Source organism: Choloepus didactylus, chromosome 3 (genome assembly GCF_015220235.1).
Source record: "Choloepus didactylus isolate mChoDid1 chromosome 3, mChoDid1.pri, whole genome shotgun sequence".
Lineage (NCBI taxonomy): Eukaryota > Metazoa > Chordata > Mammalia > Pilosa > Megalonychidae > Choloepus > Choloepus didactylus.
In genome coordinates, this window is record NC_051309.1 from 4733637 (window position 1) to 4752497 (window position 18861).

Below are 18861 nucleotides of genomic sequence, written 5' to 3' on the forward strand. Positions count from 1 at the left end.
TCTACCACCATCCACCACCACCTTCTACCACCATCATCACTGCCATCATCTACCACATCCATCATCACCACCACCACCACTGCTACCACCATCACCATCTGCTATCACCACCACTACCATCCACCATCACCACCACCACCACCTACCACCACCACCTTCATCACCACTGCCATCCACCACCTACCACCACCATCACCACCACCATCACCACCACCACCGCCATCCACTACCATCACCACCACCATCTTCCACCACCATCTTCACCACCATCATATACCACCATCCACCATCAGCACCACCGTCCACCATCAGCACCATCACCATCGTCATCATCATCCAAAAATTTTTTCTGCTAGTAATTGTTTTATTTTTCTTTGGTCACCACACTTTGTTATAAATTTTCTTATAGTTCTTGTTCTGCTAATCAGAAATGCAATACTGTTGAAGATCGATTTATTACTGAATGTTGCAAGTTAGTTCCTAAGTGCTACAAATGTTGCCACAGACAGTAGTAGAAAATGACCTAGTAATTGCAATAACATCCACCCTACCAAATATTTTCCCTGACACCATAGCCCGTTGTGAAGTTACAAAGCACAGCAGTAGGGGCAGCCTCCTTGTGTGCCTGCCGCGGCCCGCGTGTCCCTCCCTCGTCCTGCAGTCTGAAAGCAGAATCACACTTCGTGCCCCAGCACAGGAACAGAGCCAGGTCAGCATCATCAGTTTTTCCCATGAGTGCTCTCATTTTTGCAAGATCCAACAAAATGAAAACATTTTTCTGGAGGAAAGAATGCAGCTAAATTCATTTGGTGCAAGTGGTCTGGCTTGAATGATGATGTTATTCTCCGCACACGGAGAAGGGGGCTCGGGCCTCCTTGGCCAGCCCTTCCTCTCATGGGAATTTGATCGTCAGATCCCAGATCCCGTGACTGACTGTGTAGCCTTTGTCTCATCTGGATCTTTGGTAAAAATCACGTAAATGAGTTACGGTCCTCAAGTGCTACAGGGCAGGAGAAACAAAACTTTTCCAGTATCATGTTCAGTCTGTTTGAAAGGTCAAGAGATTTACCGAGAGCTCTGATCCCAGCCTTCGGGGAGTGGAGTGGTTACTGGGAGGGAGGAGGCAGGCCTCACTCTCCACTAGTGCTCCGATTTAGGCACAGGTGTGTACCCGGAGGATGTGTTTCAGGAGCTGCCCTGTGCTGCCGCTCAGAGTTGAGGAGCTCAGGCTGGGAGTCAGCCCTGCCCCCAGCAGTGTGACCTTGGGCGAGGTACTCAACTTCTCTGAGCCTCAGTTTCCCCTTCTGCACGGGAGGCATGAGGTATGGGGGTGATGCAGCCTGTGCCCCATGCCTTGTGGGGTGCCTGCCCCTGGTGCCTTCATGGGGCGCTGGTTGCACGTGGCGGTGGGTGGAAGTGAGGGGTCACAAGCATTGCCTTGGGCACAGCAGACGCAAGGTGACAGTGCAGGCACGTGGTGGGTCCCGGAGTTCCGGGGTAGCACGTTTGGCGGCGCATTCAGCCATCCACACGGCTGCAGCAGGCAGCCCCCAGCCTGGGGAAGGCCCATGGGCCCGCCAAGGAGCCTGGATTGGTCACCGAGCCTCATGATCTGGGGCAGGCCTTGGTCAGAACCCCGCTGTAGGAAGAGTGCTCTGAGGGTGAGGACGAGAGCAGCCTGGAGGAGGTGGGACTGGAGCTGGGGAGTCAGTGAGGACACCAGAACTGAGGCCAGGTGAGAAGCCCAGGGAAGGGCAGGGTGGGTGGGGTGGCCCATCAGGTGGAGGGTCCCCTGTGGGCAGGTGCCTGGTGACTATAGGAGTCCAGGTCTGAACACAGTCGTTTCCAGTGCCCGTGGGACCCTGGTGGAGATGTCTGGAAGCTGCTGGGGTGACAGGCCCGGGGGAGCTGCAGACCCAGGAGAGCCTGGAGTGTGGTGATGGCAGCGGCCATGCGGGGTGTGGGGTGAATGCAAAGAGGCTGGCGAGGACCCCCCAAAGGGTCAGGCAGGCAGTGGCCTGGGCGAGCCGGTCACAGCAGCCATGGCTCCAGGAGGCCTTGGGGGGAGCAGCCAGTGACCAGGACAGCAGGGCTGCAGGGGGACAGTGGGGGAGCACAGCGGAGGACCACCAGTGACCCATGTGTCTGGGAAAGTCTTGAGATTGACGGCTGTATAAGCGGGTTTGCTCTGGGGCTCACGGCCCCCCTCCAAGCAGGAGGGTTTCCCACTTGATGGTGCCAACTTCTATTGTCCCGGGACCTGCCTTCCACCATGACTGCGTGAGTTTTCATATACTCGCCAGAGAATCTTCTCCCCTCCCCTGAGCACGTTTAAACAATGTCACTTGTTTTCCCATGAAGAATTGGGAGCTAGAAGTTGAGTTTCTAAAGGAAAACATTTTCTAGAGATAATTAACGTATCAGGCCTGTTTCTCATTTGAAGCACAATGAGAAACATCTAAAATTGTCATTGACATTAAGCATTTTGGATGGAATCTGATTATGGGAAAAGCTTGGAAGTTTTGGATCATTTTTGCAGTGGTGCATCCATGGCACCTTCCAGGGAAGCGTTAGGACACAGCCCTCGGGATAGACTGTGCTCGCTGCTTCATGGGACACCAGGGGCCTCTGCTCAGGTTGAAAGGAATTAGTCCGAGCAGTTCCTGGCCCTGGCTGTTTCCTGGGTTTTGCTGCTGTATAAATAAATCATGGAAAATCTGACTCTGCAACACCCACTTCTCTCTGCTGCTCTTGACAGTTGACCCTGCTGGGGAGAGTTTAGGAAGCTCAGAATTTGTACAGACTCCAAGAACAGGCATTAGTAAGACTGGCTTTTGTGGGTGTCACCATTGGCTTCCAGACATGGACGTGGGTCTTTGGGTGACGTCCCGAAAGACGGCACTTGTCAGAGCTCAGGGACGACGACCAGGTTGTCTGGGGTGTTAGCTTCCTGGGGCTGCCATGACAAGTGAGCACACTGAGCCAGGCCCCATCCCACACATCTGGAGGGCAGAGGGTTTGGCAAAGCTGTGCGCCCCCGAAAGCTCCAGGGAGGAAGCTTTCTGCCCCTTCCAGCTTCTGGGGGCCCCGGGTGCTTCTCAGCTTGTGGCCATGTCACCCAGCCTCTGTGCCTTCTTCGCACGGCCTCCTGCTTTCCCCTGGACATCCCTGGCCCCCGGCCTCTCGTCCAGGGACACCTGTCGTTGGATGATCTCATCTCAAGGCCCTCAACTCCATCTGCAAAGACCCTTCTTCCAAATGAGGCAACAGGCACAGGTTCTGGGGGTCAGGAAGTGGACCTACCTTTTGGGGGGGCTCCATTCAACCTGCTGCACCTGGCAGGGCTGCAGGAGGAGTGCCTGACCCGGAGTGGCCCAAGGGCACCCCTTCCTCTAGCCTCTTTGCCGCCATCTGCCAAGAAACTGCTGTGATGCCCACACAAATCCTCAGTAGATGGGGTAGATGGGGCCTCTGTTCCTTCCTGGGCAGGCATTTGAGGACGAGTGAAACCACACAGCTCATTATACATGAGGTCCTTGCTCAGAAGGTGGCTCCGTGACCCTGCAGCCCTGGGGTTGGTAGAACCAGGTGGGCTGCTCGGGACAGCCTCACCGCAGAGCCAGGAGACACCCTGACCACTGCCTGGCCGGGGGACCCTCCCTGTGCCTCGGTTTCCTTACCTGTAACACAGGACCCACCCCATCCCCTTTTCATGAAGGTTAATCAGTGTATGCAACATTCTGGAATGTGGTAAGCAGTCAACAAATGCTAGATACTGTCTTTGTTGCACCTATTACTTTTTTCCTTCTCTTTCTTCTTTTCAAGCCCCCCTGGCAGCATACAAGTGGCTGGTTTGTTACCTGCTCCGTGAGAGTTACCAAAAACTAGAGCAAGAGAAGAGGTCAGGAAGCAGTGACTTTGAAGCGAGGAACAACTGTCAGGTATCTGTTTGTTTTAAAAATGGCTGTTTTTTGTTCCTTGCTCCTAATTTCTGTGCTGCTCGTCCTTGGTAAATGCACTGTCCTGGCCGTTGCGAGCTCCAGCCTCTGGCTTCTGTGACCTTGGGAGGATTACTTGGCCTCTTTGTACCTTGGCTTGGCCTCTGTAAATTAGGGTGGTGACACCTAACTGCCAGGTGGTGGAGGAACTTACGGGTTATGGAGATCAGGTTTGCACTTGCGGCATCTGGTCTGTAATCGGCAGCTGAGATCACTGAAGTGGGGATGTTGGTGTGTGAGCCTGGGATGCACAGTGGGGTCTGGGCCAGGGACGCCAATCTGGAGACCCAGGGTGCCCCCTCCCCATGGCCAAAGTACGCTGCCCCCCAGGCCTCCGTGACAGAGTTTAGGCCGTCACTCCGTGCTTGTTTTCGTCAGGTCATGTCACACTGACGGAGGAGCACCTGGTGTGCATGACCCACGCGTCACGGATGGGCTTTGGAATGCCACTCAGTCCTCACACTGGGACGGGCCGTTTCTCGTGTTCTGGGAATCCACACTTCAGAACACCCTGTTGTAAAGTGCCTCATCGTGCCAGGAATCAGCCAAGGTTCTGGGAATCCGGTTATGTCCCATAGATGTGTGGGGTGACTGTTGTTTAGGGAGGCCACAGAGAAAGCCTGGGAAACTTGCCTTGGTGTCGTTTAATGAGGTTCTTTGTCAAACTCCGTAACGCCTCTTTTGAAACGCGGCTTCCACGTCCGAAGCCCTGCGCCCCTCCAGCCAGCAGGACAGGCAGGTGTCTCTAGGATCTTTCTGGCCACACCTGCCCACGTGTGAGGAGATAGTGAAACGACGACTGGGTCTCAGTTTGAAAGGCTCCTGCTGAGTTTGCATAAAGCCAGATGCAATTTATGGCTTCAAAGAAATTAATTAAGCGTCTTGCCAAGGTCAGTAAAACGTGCAGTTCCGTGCCACAGTGAGTAAAAACAGGAGGCCTGGAAATGATCCTTCCAGAACCGGCTGCCTGCCTTGGCTGCCCTGGACTACGGCCACAGCCAGTTGGGTCATCGGAACGGATAGATGCAGATTCCTTTCCCCATCTCCCTCCTTTCTCAGCATATCAAACTGTCTTTCTTGAAATGGAAATCAGAGTACTCCACGTTATGAGGCTAGACACCCAAAGGCATGGCGTGTGCAAGAGGGCCATTTCCCAACCACATCCGGATCCCTTAGAACTGCCCGGAAGGTCACTGCCGATCTCGCCCGCGCTGGCCTGTGGCTTCCCCGTTCCAGTTGCAGCCGCTCAGCCCTGCCCTCAGCATTCATGATCAATCAGGCCAATCAACGCGGAGTTTCTCGGGAGAGGAAACGGGGGCGGGGGGCAAATGTTGGGTGAGCACATGCGTGTCTGTGCGTGGGGCCTCCGCACACATGGGATGTTGCTGCACCTTGTGAGGGTGTTAGCAGTCATTAGGCACAGTTCACCTTTGAACTCCATCAAAGAGCTTCTGCATGGCATCAGGGAGTCCCACGGCAGAGAAGGACAAGAGGGGGCAGGCAACCGTGCAGAAGTCAAGGCCTGGGCCCAGTGGAGCTGCCACGCAGGCTTGGATGAGGGATCCAAGATCCTTGTTTTCCAGGCCTGCTGTAGATCAAGGAGGATTTTAGGAGCCGGCATTGGGTCATTTCTGACAGCTGAGCACTGTCTCAGAGCCCTGGCTGGACGTCCACGTGTCCTCAGGGAGAGGCAATTCCTTCCCATATGGTGATCATGACGGCAGAGAGGCCTGGGAAGAGAACTGCAGAGAATATTTACATAACCTCAGCGCGGGACAAGCCTTCTTAAGTAAGACAGGAAACCCAGAAGCTGTAAAAGAAACAAAAACTACAGATTTGACTACATAAAAGTTAAACACTATAAACAACGTCAAAAGACAATAGGCCGGAAAAAGCACATGGAACACATAACTGACAGAGAATATCCCTGATGTGGAAAGAGTTCCTCCAAATTGGTTTTGAAAAGCTGATGGCAGCCTGGTGGCAAACCGAGCCCCCGTTCCGATGGCAGCGGCCAGCGCAGGGGACAGATGGACGCCAGGTCAGGACGCCCGGACGGAAGCAGCCGCGGCCCATGGTGTCCTTGCTTGGTGCTGGGAGACACCTGCCTGGCACTGTCGGGGGAGGTTTTTAACTGCTGTGTCCTTTGGGGCAAGTTACTGGTTTTAATTAAAATAACAAATGTACATACTCTTTGACCCAGCAGGGGAAGCTTAACTTTTTGTTTACCCATTCCTGTTAATAAAAACTACCATTTACTGATCGCCTACTAGAAGCGGACACACAGTAGGCTCTTAAAAAGCAGATGTGTTTATCCAGTGATCTCAGTTTCTGGCTGGTGACTCTCTCCCAGGTTCACGCATCTGCGGACTGAGAAAGGTGTGCAGAGATGCCGTCACCCCCGCCCCCATCCCTAACCTGCTTCCCTGTTCCCTGTGATTCCTCCCGAGATTTTTGTGCATATAAAGGCGGCCGAGAATATTTTTCCTCCCTTCAGCCATTTCCTGTTCAAATGCAAGTGTCCTCAGAGAGTAGGATGTTCGAGTGCACCAGCAATTAATTCCTGGGTCTGACATGATCTATGGCTTCCTGTCCTGAGGCTGCAGGCTTCTTGGGGAGGGGGCACGGAGGGGCTCCATGTGGGAGGCCTTGGGCCGGGACGTGTGGAGTGAGGGCAGAGGGTGGGGTGTCCTCACCTGGCTGCCCGTGCCCCGCTCCTTTGTCGAGCCGCGGTGTTTCGCTGGGAAAGTGGCCACTGCTCCTCAGCCACATCGAGTCCGAAAAGCGCCGTTGAAGTCCTGGTGGTGGTGGTTGGGGGGCATTGAACAGGGGTGGCCGTGGAGACAGCTCTGCAGCAGCCCCTCCGCCTGCTGTCCCCTCACGGCCGGAGTCCCGAGGAGCATCCGGCTTTGGGCTGCTCTCTGGGGGCTGTGCCCCCTCTCGGCTGGAGCACACTGCTTTGAGATTTACAGAGAAGCCAGAATGTTCCTCACCAGGAAAGTTTTGCCATGATCCAGGCGCTCTGCCCCCACCCCCACCGGAGCACAGCACGATGCAGGGCCCTTCGCCGGCCCTGCCCACATCTGCTGATGTTGTCATCAGATCTACCAGTGGTGAGGACGTGCACCCAGCAGAGCTCAGGCGAAGGGCAGGACACGAGGACCACAGCAGGTTCTCAGCTCATTCCGGGCTGGGGGTGCCCTGAGCGCTGTACGCTGCTCAGCAGTAACCCCGGCCTCTTCCCACCACGCCAGTGGCACCCCACAGTGTGACAACCCAGACTGTCTTCACACGTCACTAGTGTCCCCCGGGGCAGAGTCGCCCTGGACCCAGAAAGCCTTGTTCTTTAATGCAGTCTTGTGGGGACAGAGTTATTAATCTTTTTGATTAGGGGGTATGACCTCCTGATTGAATGTTTCCATGGAGATTTGACCGCGCCCTTTTAGGGTGGGTCTTGATTAGGTTACTGGAGTCCTGTAAAGGGAGCTCACACACAGAGCAGAGAGAGGAACACACCCTGGGATATGCTAAGCCAGGAGACCCACACGCTTGCTGATTCTTGGAGATGCTGGCAGATGCTGACAGAAGGACACTTGGAGATGCTAAGCTAAGAGATGAAGCCCAGAGTTTGCCCTGGAGAATCTAAGTGAGAACCCCCGGACGCTTAGAGAGAAACAACCCAGGAGAACCAAGCAGAGAGCTGAGAGAAGCTAAGAGAGACAGAAGCCCAGAGACATTTTGGAGAAAGCTATTTTGAAACACAACCCAGGAGCAAAGGACCAGCAGACACCAGCCACTTGCCCTCCCAGCTGACAGAGGCGTTCCGGATGCCATCGGCCGTTCTTCAGGGAAAGTATCCTCTCACTGGTGCCTTAGGTTTGGACACTTTTATGGCCTTAGGACTGTAAATTTGAAAATGAATGAACCTCCTTTATGAAAGCCAATCCATTTCTGGTATTTTGCCTAACGGTAGCATTCGCAAACTGGGACGCCCCAGTTGGGAACCCCTGAAGAACCGCGTCGCAGGCCTAAGGGGACCTGGACTGGGAAGCCAGTGGAAGAGGAACTGCTCTCCAGGGCTCCGGGCCGCATGGGCTCCAGCCCCAGGCTGCTCTCTGCTCTGCTGCCTCTCTCTAGCCAGGCCCCCTGCCCTGGTGGCTGTCAGCTGGAGTCCAGTGGCTGTCCTGGCCTCCCACTGGGGTCTCCGTCCACTCTTTCCGCTTCCCAGGACACAGAGCTGGGCTGCCCGACCAGCCAGGGAGGCCCAGAGCCTTTCCCATCCAGCCCGCCAGGGTCAGGGCTTAAGTGTGGGCACTGGGGCCGCGGCCGCAGCAGCTCTGTGGACAAAAAAAGTAAGGGGGCTTCGCTCCCCGAGTGCGTGTCCCACCGTGGTTGGATTGTCTTATCTGGACATCTCCCAGAAGAACACCAGATGCCTTCGCATACGTTGGATTCCCAGGGACCGAGATGATGAGCAATGGCCACCGTCAGCGAGCACTTCGAAGACCCTGGGTGAGAGTCCATTGGCTCCTCTCAGCAGCGTCGGGGCGCAGCATTGTTCTCCCCATTTTGCAGATGGAACAGCTGAGGCACGGGGACAGGGAGTCAGTTGTCAGAGACGCTTGGCTCCTGAGTGCATCTGGAAGCCACTCACCCCACTCCAAGGGCTGGGCCCTCAGCTTCCTGTTGATGTTCCAAACCCAGTAAAGGCCTCAGGATGCATTTCCCGGCAGCAGCAAGATCCTCCGTGGGGGCTTCTCCAGGCCCACCTGCAAACCTGCGAAATGCCTGAAATTAAAGCACATCACTTCTCTGAGAGTAAGATGAAGCAAGATAATTTTAAAACTCGAAATACGATGTTGGGGGTAAGAGAGAGTATAGTGGTGGAGCACAGAGCTTGGGTGGGCTTGGCTCCAGCTCCGAGCTTGGCCCCACTGTGAGTTCTGTGGCCCTCCCAGGTCAGCCTGGCCTCGGGATCACAGGGGAGGTGCATGACAGGGTTTGGGGTGTTGGGGAGACTTAATGGTATTGATCTGCTCAAGTGAAGTGGCTGGGGTGTGGACGCTGGATCCAGCCTACCCGGGTTCGGGTTCTGTCCCATCCCTGGTTGATCGTGTGGCCTTGTGTCCTCAGCCGGGCCGAGCATCCAGTGCCAGCCTCGCCACCCCAGCATCAGCCCTGGCGCCCTTCCCTCCACCCAGCAGAGTCTGGGGGATCAGGGTGCTCCACCTCAGTGGGGTCTGTAGCCCACTCCCCACCTCCCCAGCCACAGCTTTGCCCAAGCCGAGGGCACACACACCGGCTGCTGGCAGAAAGCCACACTGGCCCCTGCACCCCTCTCACAGTGGGCAGCGGGTGGTGCTCTGTGGCCTCGCAGCTCCTGGGCCCACAGGACTCCTGGAGTCAGACCCGTCAGAGGGCGTGAGGGGCAGGAGAGAGCACCCCTTGCCCTGAAGCATGTCCTGAGGGTCCCTTCCTGTGCCCAGGGTCCAGGTGTGACGTTGGCTTTGTGAGCAGCGACCCCTAGCCCTGGCCCTGGAAATGGAGCCCTACCTTTCAGCAGACACCCCTGTCTTCACTGCCTCTGCCACCCCCTACCTGGGCTTCTCGATGCTCTCCCAGGTGCCAGTCACCCCCCAGCCTCATCACTTTACTGGAATATTCTTTAAATTTCAATGTAACACACGTTTGTTCTAGTAAATCAATGCATGTGTTGTCTGATTTTAAAAATCTGGTAAAGTGATAAATTGGAGATGAGGGAGGAAAAGCTAATAAAGGAAGCTATAATTGTTGGCAAATGGATTGGATATTGGTTAAAAAAGAAAAAATTGGGACCAAAAGATCTGCAGTGACTTCTTGCTGTCACAACGAAGTGGGCATCAGAACTCCGTACTTGGGAAAAAAAAAACTTGAGCTGGGAACAGTGTCACGTCTTCCCTCCACGTGGCCCTTCTCTCCATCCGGGCCTGAGGTGTGAGGGGAGACCGAGGTTGTTTCCCTGGAAGCCGTGGCGGAGCCTGGCCCTGCCCTTCTGAGAGAGGAATTCTGAGCTGAGGACTAAGGAGCAGCTGGCGCAGCACCTTCCCTCTGTTGGCGCAGCACCTTCCCTCTGTTGGCTTGCGTGGTCCCCAGGGGCACCAGAAACCCAAGCAGGATCTTGTGTCCTTGGGGAGCCCACCTCGGGCCCTGGGCCAGCACTTTCATCCAGGCGTTGGCTCCCCAAGCTGTCCCTGTTCCCAGAGAGACACCCTGGGGCTTTCCACGGTCTGAGAGGCCGATGCAGAGCGGGCCGCAGCCCCAGGCTTTCCTTCCTCCGGGCCTCTTCCTCCGTGCTCTACCATGGTGCGTCTCCTGCCCGCTGGGTCTGCGCCGCTCCGTTCCGTGGTTGCCCCAGTGCAGGCTGGGGTGCAGACCTCCGACATCCACTCATTTCCCCCCCTGCAAACCCCGGACCGTGGCTGGGACTCCGGCCGGTTCTCCCGGTGACCGGGGCTCTGTGTCTCCTTCAGGTGTACGCCTGCCGCTCCCTGGCCCTGGCGTTCCTGGAGCTCACGGTGGTGCAGAGGTTCCACGACCACGCGCACCACCCCGGCGTGCCACCCCCGCTGCGGGCCGTGCTGCGGCGGCTCAGCGCCCTGTACGCGCTGTGGTCCCTGAGCCCGCACGTGACCCTGCTCTACCGAGGTAGGACCTATCCCCGCCCACGGCACACCCTGCCGCGGGCACCCCCTGCTGCCCCAGCGCCGCCCCTCAGCCACCAGGCACTGCCCAGCTCACGGCTGCCATGCTGGGCACGAGCTGGGAAGGTGGGGCACCATCCCCAGGGACACCCTCACTTCCAACGCCAGCTGCTAGCTCGCTAGGACTCCCAGAACTCACCGAAAGCTGCCGCGCACGCGGTCACGGTTGCCGCAGCGGAGGGGAGCAGGGTGAAACCAGCCAAGGGAAGAGGCACTGGCGCAGGGCCCGCGAAAGTTCCAAATGCTGAACTTCAGCGCTGACGTTCCCAGCGACGCACAGGGAAGCTGCCCCGAGCCCGGGGTCTGGACTGGGGCTCAGGCATATAAACCTAGTTAGCTGCCCACCTGGAGGCTGAGCGGACACCACGTGACCCAGAGTCCCTCCCCCCCCCGCCCCCCTCCCCCTAGATCAGTATTAGATGATCGGGGTGGGGGTGGGTCCAAGGACCCCAGGTAAATGAAGACTTATCGGGCACAACATTGGAAGGGCTTAGGGATAACCTCCCGGGAGCCGGGGCAACAGCCAGGTCCCCTCTCCTTGCCGAGTCTGGGCAAAGTTAAATTCTTTACCTCCCAGGGTCTCAGGGGTGTATGCAAATACCTTAATAAGAAAAGGCACAGGGGCATAGAAACCTCGGAATGAGACTGATAAGATACAGTTTTCCCTTTAATTTCAGGTTTCTTTTAGGACCCCTTTGAAGCATCAGTTTCCAGTTCAGTTCAGAAAGTGGGAAAGCTTACTTGTGCCCAGCAGTGCAGGGTTCTAGAGAGAGCTGAAGCCCACCCCTTGGGGCCCTATGGGGTGCTGATGGACCCCAGCAGTGCCTGGGAGGGCTTCCTGGAGGTGGTGATGCTTGGCTGATTCCTGGCATATTGGCAGGGATATGGTAAGGGCTTTACAACCTTGATTTGTTATCAGCACCCCCGAAGGACCTTATATGCCTCCAGTCTGCTCTGCCTAGAACCCCCGTCCTTGCCCCTTCCTTCTGAAGTCAGCCCAGGCACCCCCTCTGCCGTGCGTTCCCTGAGCACCGCTCCCAATGGGTGAGAGCCCCAGGTGGCTGCCAGCCTCCCAGAACCCTCAGGACTTGGGACTGGCAAATCCTGTTTCCTCCATCCCTGCCTTCCTGGAGGCCGGCACTGTGTCCCTGTTTCTGTCTCCCCAGCACTGGCCTGGGACATGCCCAGGACCTGCTCAGGGAACTGGGTGGATAAAGGAGCAGCAGAATCCAGCCCAGCATCCGCTGAGTTCCTCCCAAGGGCTTGCAGCTGGGCTTGGGGTGCAGTACTGCTACCTTTTTACCCCAAATAGGCCTCCCATGGGGCTGCTTTGAAATGCTCTTTTCTGGGTATGTTGCTGTTTGTGGGTGTTCTGGGGCTTGGGTTGCCAGACCCCAGTATAACCAACACTTCCCAATAACCTTGTAGGTGGATACTTCTCCGATGAGCAAGCAGGGAAAATGGTAGAGAGCGCGATCTTGGACCTGTGTTCACAGGTAAGCTGGCATCACCTGTGTATCAGTGTGCACTCACTTTTGCTTAGCATACATGTGCATGTGTTCAGCATTTACAAAAACAGGAAGGCAAGAAAAGATGCTTTGTCAGAAATTGCTACAAAACTAGTTCTTAGAGAATGTCAGGATCTGTGCACATTCAGCTCACTCTTTTCTTTACACTTTTTACAGCTAGATCAATATTTCTTCTCTCAGGCATTTCAATGTAATCAGCCTCCAACTTAAATTTAGTTCATGGCATTTTGCTTACTTATACTATTTTTCTACCTGTGTTACCAAGAAAATTCAAGTGACCTCCATCTTCCACTCTGTGTTCTAGTAGTTCTCTTGTCAATAAAACTTTCTATGGAGATGAAAATGTCCTGTGTCTGTTCTGTCCAATGTGCAACCACTGGCTGCACGTGGCTGTTGTCAGTTGAGATGTGGCTCATCAGAAACATTGCTCATGTGACCAAGTGTACCAAGTATACCAAGTTTTGTAGCAATTTCTGACAAAGCATCTTTTCTTGCCTTCCTGTACAAATACTGTACAGTGGATTGGCTTAAACAACTAGATTTGCTGGCTCACGGTTTGAGGCTAGAAGTCCAAAATCAAGACATCAGCGAGGTGATGCTTTCTCCCCGAAGATTGTGGCGTTCTGGGCTGGCTGCCGGCTATCATTTGTCCTTGGTTTTTCTGTCCCATGGCAGTGCACGTGGTGGCGTCTTCTATCTCTTCCAGGCTCTGTTGATTCCAGCTTCCAGCTCCTCATGGCTTTCTCTCTGCATCTGAATTTCATTCTGTTTATAAAGGACTCCAGTCATCTGGATTAAAGCCCAGTCTTATTCAGTTGGCCACACCATAACTAAAAATAACATCCTCTAAAGGTCCTCTTTACAGTAGGTTCACACCCAAAGGAACATGTTTTCTGGGGTACATAATTCAGTCTACACAGTTTGCCCTCTGAACCCCAAAAAGACATGTTCTTCCTGTATGCAAAATACATCCATCCCATCAGCACATCTCCCAAGCCTTAAGTCATTTCAGAACCAAGGCTAGGTAAGCATCTCACCAAAATCAGTTATGGGCATGGCCTGTCCTGGAGCAAAATTCCCCTCCAGCTATCGGACCTGTGAAACTTGGAAAACAAGTTATCTGCTTCCTGTAGACAAGGTGGGACAGGCTTAGGGCAGCCCCCCACCCCCACCCCCATCCAGAAGGAGGATGTTGGAAAACAGGGGCCATGGATCCCAAACACATCTGAAACCCAGCAGGGCAAACTCCATTAGATTTCGCCGTCTGAGAGTCATCTGTGGGTCGAGGTTCTGTCCTCCAGGCCTGAAGGAGCAGCAGCACCCCCCTTCCAAGTGCTTGCACAGTGGCCACGCTCTCCTTGAGAGTGGGGTGCAAGGTCCACCCCCCCAAGCACCAGGGCAGCTGGCCCACACGCTCCGTGCACAGGGGCACACCTGCCCTCTCCACCCTCGTGGGCTCCGCTCTCTCGGCCCGAGGGGATCTCTTCCGTCCAGACCTCGGCTTCCATGGCTCTGCCCTCGAAGCCATTCTTCCTTCAGTTTGTCCCTTCTCTGTCCCTGTCAGGCCAGGCTGGCAGTGCTTCTGCTCATGTAGATTTTGCAGAAACTTGTTGGGGACAAACAAGGGACCAACCCGTTAGACAGTGGAACTTTCTGCAGCTCCATCCTGCGTAACTGCACCTCCGACCCTGCCTTCCGCTGAAATGCTGCCTGGACCCCCGCTCAGTGAAGCCCTCCCCGGAGCCCTGTTCTCTGGGGACTCGCTGTCCAGGGGCTCGGGGGTCCCCTACAGAGCTCCTTCTGGCCCTGGCCTCAGAGCACACCACCTGGATACGCACAGAATTCTCTAAACCATCAGTTTCTGGTTTCTTTGTGCTTAAGAGTTTGGTTCTCAGCGTATCCCTTTCCTCTCTCATTTCACTCTCGGCTGCAAGGAGAAGCCAGGCTGCACCTTCCACATGTAGCTCAGCAATCTCCTTTCCTAACTATCCAAGTTCATTGCTTTCAAGTTCTGCCTTCCATCCAACATAGGAACACAATTTTGCCAAGTTCTCTGCTGCTTTATGACAAAGATGGAGTTCCTCCAGTTTCCAGTAACACGCTCATCATTTCCTCCTGAGGTCTCAGACGTCCTTGGACCTCCGTATTTCCTCCTACAGTCTCCTCAAAGCCATCTGGGCTTCTCCATCAAGCTCCTCACAGTTCTCCCAGCCTCGACCCGAGACCTAGTTCCACAGCCCTTCCATGCCGACTGTGGAAATCGGCACAGTTGTTCCCCTTGTGCACAAACGCCCCACTCAGGTGGTGTCCCTCGCGCCGTGGGGCTGAGGGCCCGTGGCTGGAGCAGGCGGGTAGTTCCGGGCTGTTCTGCGTGTCAGCTGCGTTCGGCACAGTCCATTCCTGTCTTCGTCTGCCGCCCGGGAGAGCCAGGTCCTCCGGACCAGGGGTCACCAAGGAGGCCACCCCCGCCGTCGGACGCGTGTCGTTGGCCGTCCCCCTCTCACCTCGGTGGAGCGAGCGGCCCGCAAGCAGCATCCTCTGCTCTCGGCCCTTCCCGGGAAAACTTGCCACCCCCCAGCTGGACATGGGCCTCGGAGCTTGTGCTCTGCTGACGGTTCTGTCTAAAACGGCCCCAAGTTGGAGCCAGCCTGGGCCTTTAGAAGCAAGCGTACGGTTAGTTTAAAGTAGATGGACCTGCTTTTTTTGTTCATCAAGGTTTTCTGGGTTATTCTGTGCGGGCCGAGTGCTTTTAGGACATATCTGTAAAGTTCTCCCACTCCCACTGCTCCAGTCAGGGCACCCGTGTCGTTTAAAATTTATTTTAAGAAATTTTTTTTTGCATTTCAAGAAAGTTCTTGGAAGTCTCCTCATCTGAATTCCATTTGTCATATTGAATAATGATTTGTGCAGTGGAACGGGAGAGGAACAAAATTCCTGCAAACCAAAGAGCTTTCCTATTACGACTCTCCCAGGTGCCCCCAAATGCCTCCTCCGTTACACTTTTCCTGGACCCGTTCTGCCCTGAGGCAGCGACAAGCCTCTGAAGGGCCTCCGGCTGACGAGCTGCACAGCCGTCAGTTACGAGCAGCCCCTTCCTTGCTGGAAAGACATTATCGCGAGTCTTGAGTGACTCGCATTAGGGTGAAAACACTAATGCAAGCCGCTGGGGCCGCGGTCCGGGCCAGTAAAGGGAGACGCGTGACTAAGGGCTGCGCCTGCTCCGGTTACCGGTTGCTAGGGGGTCCCGGCAACAAACGCCTCTCACTCAGTGGTCGCCATGGAAATCCCTGGGAGTTGCCAAGTGCACGGACTTTGTTTTCAAACAGCTCAAGGACGACGCGGTCGCCCTGGTGGACGTGATCGCGCCCCCCGACTTTGTCCTGAACTCCACGATTGGCAGAGCCGACGGCGAGGTAAAGTGAGGCCCGTGCCCTGGTGGTGTGCTGGGGTGTGGGGCCAGGCCAGGCTGAGGCCGAGCGAGGGTGGCCCTGAGCCCCAGGGGTGCGGGCAGGGGCCGGGAGACCTGGGGTCTTCGACTCGTTCGCTCCGGCTCTTGTGTGAGGCCCCCACCCCCAGCCCGCCTCTTCCTCCGTGAAGTGGGGGTACCCAGGCTGCCCTTGTGGGGTGGCGGTGAAGGGCATCGTGAGCCCTTGCGGAGCCTTGGCACCCCCTCCCCGTGTCACCAGGCCACCCTAGCCCCCAGTCCTCCAGAACAACACCGGCCTCGGAATTGCAGACACATCCAGCACTTGCAGCCTGGCGCGATCGCACCTCCTGGCCGCCCGCCCACCACCTCTTCCCTGGCTTTCCCCGTCCCGCCAAGGCTGTCGCCACCTGTGGGCTCCTAGATTCAAACATCTGTCACCTCTGCTCCCATCTTTCCGCCATCCCAGCCTCGGGTCCCTCAGCAGGTCTGTCGACTCTGGCCCCGTCCACAGCCCCACTCCGCTCGCTGCTGCACTTCCCTGGCCACTCTTTGGGGTCCCCCCATCTCCACTCGTGCCCCCTGTGCTCCAGAATGATTGACACAGCAGCCAGCTCAGGCCACTCCCCCGAGAGAGCCAACATCCCACAAGCTTGAAGTGAAACCCAGACTCCTGCCTGCCTGCCAGTGTGGCCACCTGCCCTCCACTGCCCTCCGGCCTCCTCCCCACCCCGCATCCTCCAGCCTCACGGCCCCCTCGCTGCTCTCCTGACATGCTGGCCCCTTCGCGCCTCGGGGCCCCTGCACCTGCCATCCTCCTGCCCGGACCCTCCCCTCCTTCAGCCTGAGCCTGCTGCCCACAGCCCCCTGGCCCAGGCCCTTGCCACCATCCTGCTGTCACCCTCTCCACCCTCGTTCCTGTGACTTCCTCCATCATTTGCCAAGCCCTGCACGTGACACCCATGGGTCTTCTCAGCGCCTCTGGGCAGCCTTGCGCTCTGCCTGGCAGGACAGGGGTGTCAGTGCCAAAGTCACGTGAGCTCTCATCTGTGCGCAGTGGCCAGCAGTCACGACCACCCGGACGCTTGCATGCCAAGGCCTGCGCTCTTCCTGCTGAGGCCCCTCTGCCAACTCGGGGCTCTGCCTAAAAGAGACGGAGCCTTGGGGAAGGAGCCCTCGGTCAGCTCTCAGGGGAAGCCTGAACTTCACAAGATGGGCCTGGACTTATCAGGAGGGGGCAGGCGCCCAGGCCTCAGGGGGTGGGGAGGGTGCACCAGGAGGCAGGTACTGGGTCAGGTGCCCAGGTGGTCCGGACGAGAGGTGGGCACCCCGACCCTCCCAGGGTCCCAGTGAATTAGGAAGGGGCGGAAACAGTCACACCCCGTGGAGGGCCTGCTCTCCTGGAGCTGCCACGCAGGGTGTTCGGCATCCTTCAGGAGCCCACGCCGTGTAGACCTCATGCCTGCTTTCTGAGCCCCATGTGGTGTAGACCTCATGCTTGCTCTCCCACACCCGTGTGGTTTAGATCCTCACTGATGCTCTCCCACACCCCACACGGTGTAGACCTTACACCCACTCTCTAAACTCCATGCAGTGTAGACCCTTATGCCTACTTTCTAAGCCCCATGCAGTGTAGACCTCATGCCTGCTCTCCCACACCCATGTGGTTTAGATCCTCGCTGGTGGTCTCCCACACCCCACACGGTGTAGACTTCATACCTGCTCTCTAAGCCCCACGCAGTGTAGACCTCATGCCTGCTCTCCCACACCCCATGCGGTGTAGACCTCACATCTGCTTTCCTGAGCCCCATGCAGTGTAGACCTCACTCCTGTTCTCCAAGTCCCATGCAGTGTAGACCTCATGCCTGCCCTGTTGAGCCCCATACAGTGTAGATCCTCACGCCTGCTCTGCTGAGCCCCACGCGGTGTAGACACTCAGGCCTGCTCTGCTGAGCCCCACGCGGTGTAGACCCTCAGGCCTGCTCTCCCACACCGCACGTGGTCTAGACCCCCACACTTCTCTTGGCTGATGAGTGACCGAGGTCTGCAGGGCCTGGTAGTTGCCCGTGGTTGCCCAGTCAGTTGGCAGCAGAGCCAGGGTCTGGGCTGAGAGCTTGCCCTGCTGTTTGGAGAGATGTCAAGGCAGCCAGCCCTGGTCACCTAGGGCAGTCAGGGCCACCGAGGGAGCCCAGAGAAGGACATGTTGAACTCCCTGGGAAAGGGCTTGCTTCGCTGACAACAGGGGCCTATGAGAATGAGAGAGCATGACCGTGCCTGCCCCTGGGGGCCTCGAAGTACGTCCCGTGAGGAGCCCTGAGCCTCTGGGTAGGTCTGCCCGGGCAGGGGCCAGAGCACTGCCTCATGGGCGGGAGCTGCCTGCTCTGCAGAAACAGGCCCGTCCTGGGCGGCAGGCGAGTGGACGCAGGGGCCAGGGCCCGGCAGGAGTCCCCTTCGGGCTCGGGATCTACTGCCCACACCAGCGCCAGCTGAGGCGTCGCCCGACAGGATGGGCCATAAAATACACATTCTCCCAGTTTCAAAGGGTTGATGTTTTAACCAGGTGCCACCAGGCAAAAAGTTCATATTAAATGGAGTATTTCAGACAGTCATTAAATGAAGCATAATATTCCAGTCATGAAATGTGGTTTATGATCTGGGAGAAAGAGCCTGCTGCAGTGTCTCCTTGGGAGCCAAACATAACAGTTTTGGAGGAGAAGTCGGTAAGTGCATTTGACAGGTGCAGGGACAGAGGAGGTTTCTTAAAATTGGTCAACCTCAGCGAGGTGCCAACAGGCTGTCAGTTCCTTCAGGGAAGCGAGTGTCCCACCCGGTCCCTCTCGGCCTGCGCGATCCTTTTGCGCTCTCAGTGGACAGAGCAAGTCTCGGCGATGCCAGATCCTCACAGCCTCCTCGTGTTCCGGTGAGGGGCCCAGGGCTGGACACGGTGAGCCTCTCAAGTCCCGGAGGAGCCTGCTCGCTGGCCAGGAGCGGCTGTGTGTGCCTGGCACGATGGCAGCCCGACCCGCCGTCGGGCCACTCCGCTGCGTCTCAACTGAGCCTGCCAGCAGACACGTAGGGTGCGAGAGAACATTCCAGAACAAGCCTGTGGGACTTTTAGAAAGAAACAGAGCATCTGCCTGCTACAGTAATTTCCAAAGAAGGGGATATTT

General features: G+C 56.5%; 1 protein-coding gene across 6 annotated transcripts in view; it reads left to right on the plus strand.

Moving 5' to 3' along the window:
- The window catches only part of ACOX3 (acyl-CoA oxidase 3, pristanoyl), a 102234-nt gene that overhangs the window by 77165 nt on the left and 6208 nt on the right, over positions 1-18861 (plus strand). For 5 of the 6 annotated variants that reach the window (XM_037829314.1, XM_037829313.1, XM_037829316.1 and 2 more), the window contains 5 exons: positions 3826-3941; positions 10508-10682; positions 12167-12234; positions 15594-15680; positions 15954-16178. In XM_037829314.1, the coding sequence (XP_037685242.1) occupies positions 3826-3941; positions 10508-10682; positions 12167-12234; positions 15594-15680; positions 15954-16115 (608 nt within the window). In that variant the 3' untranslated portion in view covers positions 16116-16178. The remainder of the gene's footprint in view (positions 1-3825; positions 3942-10507; positions 10683-12166; positions 12235-15593; positions 15681-15953; positions 16179-18861) is intronic. The other variant, XM_037829315.1, reaches the window with a different exon arrangement.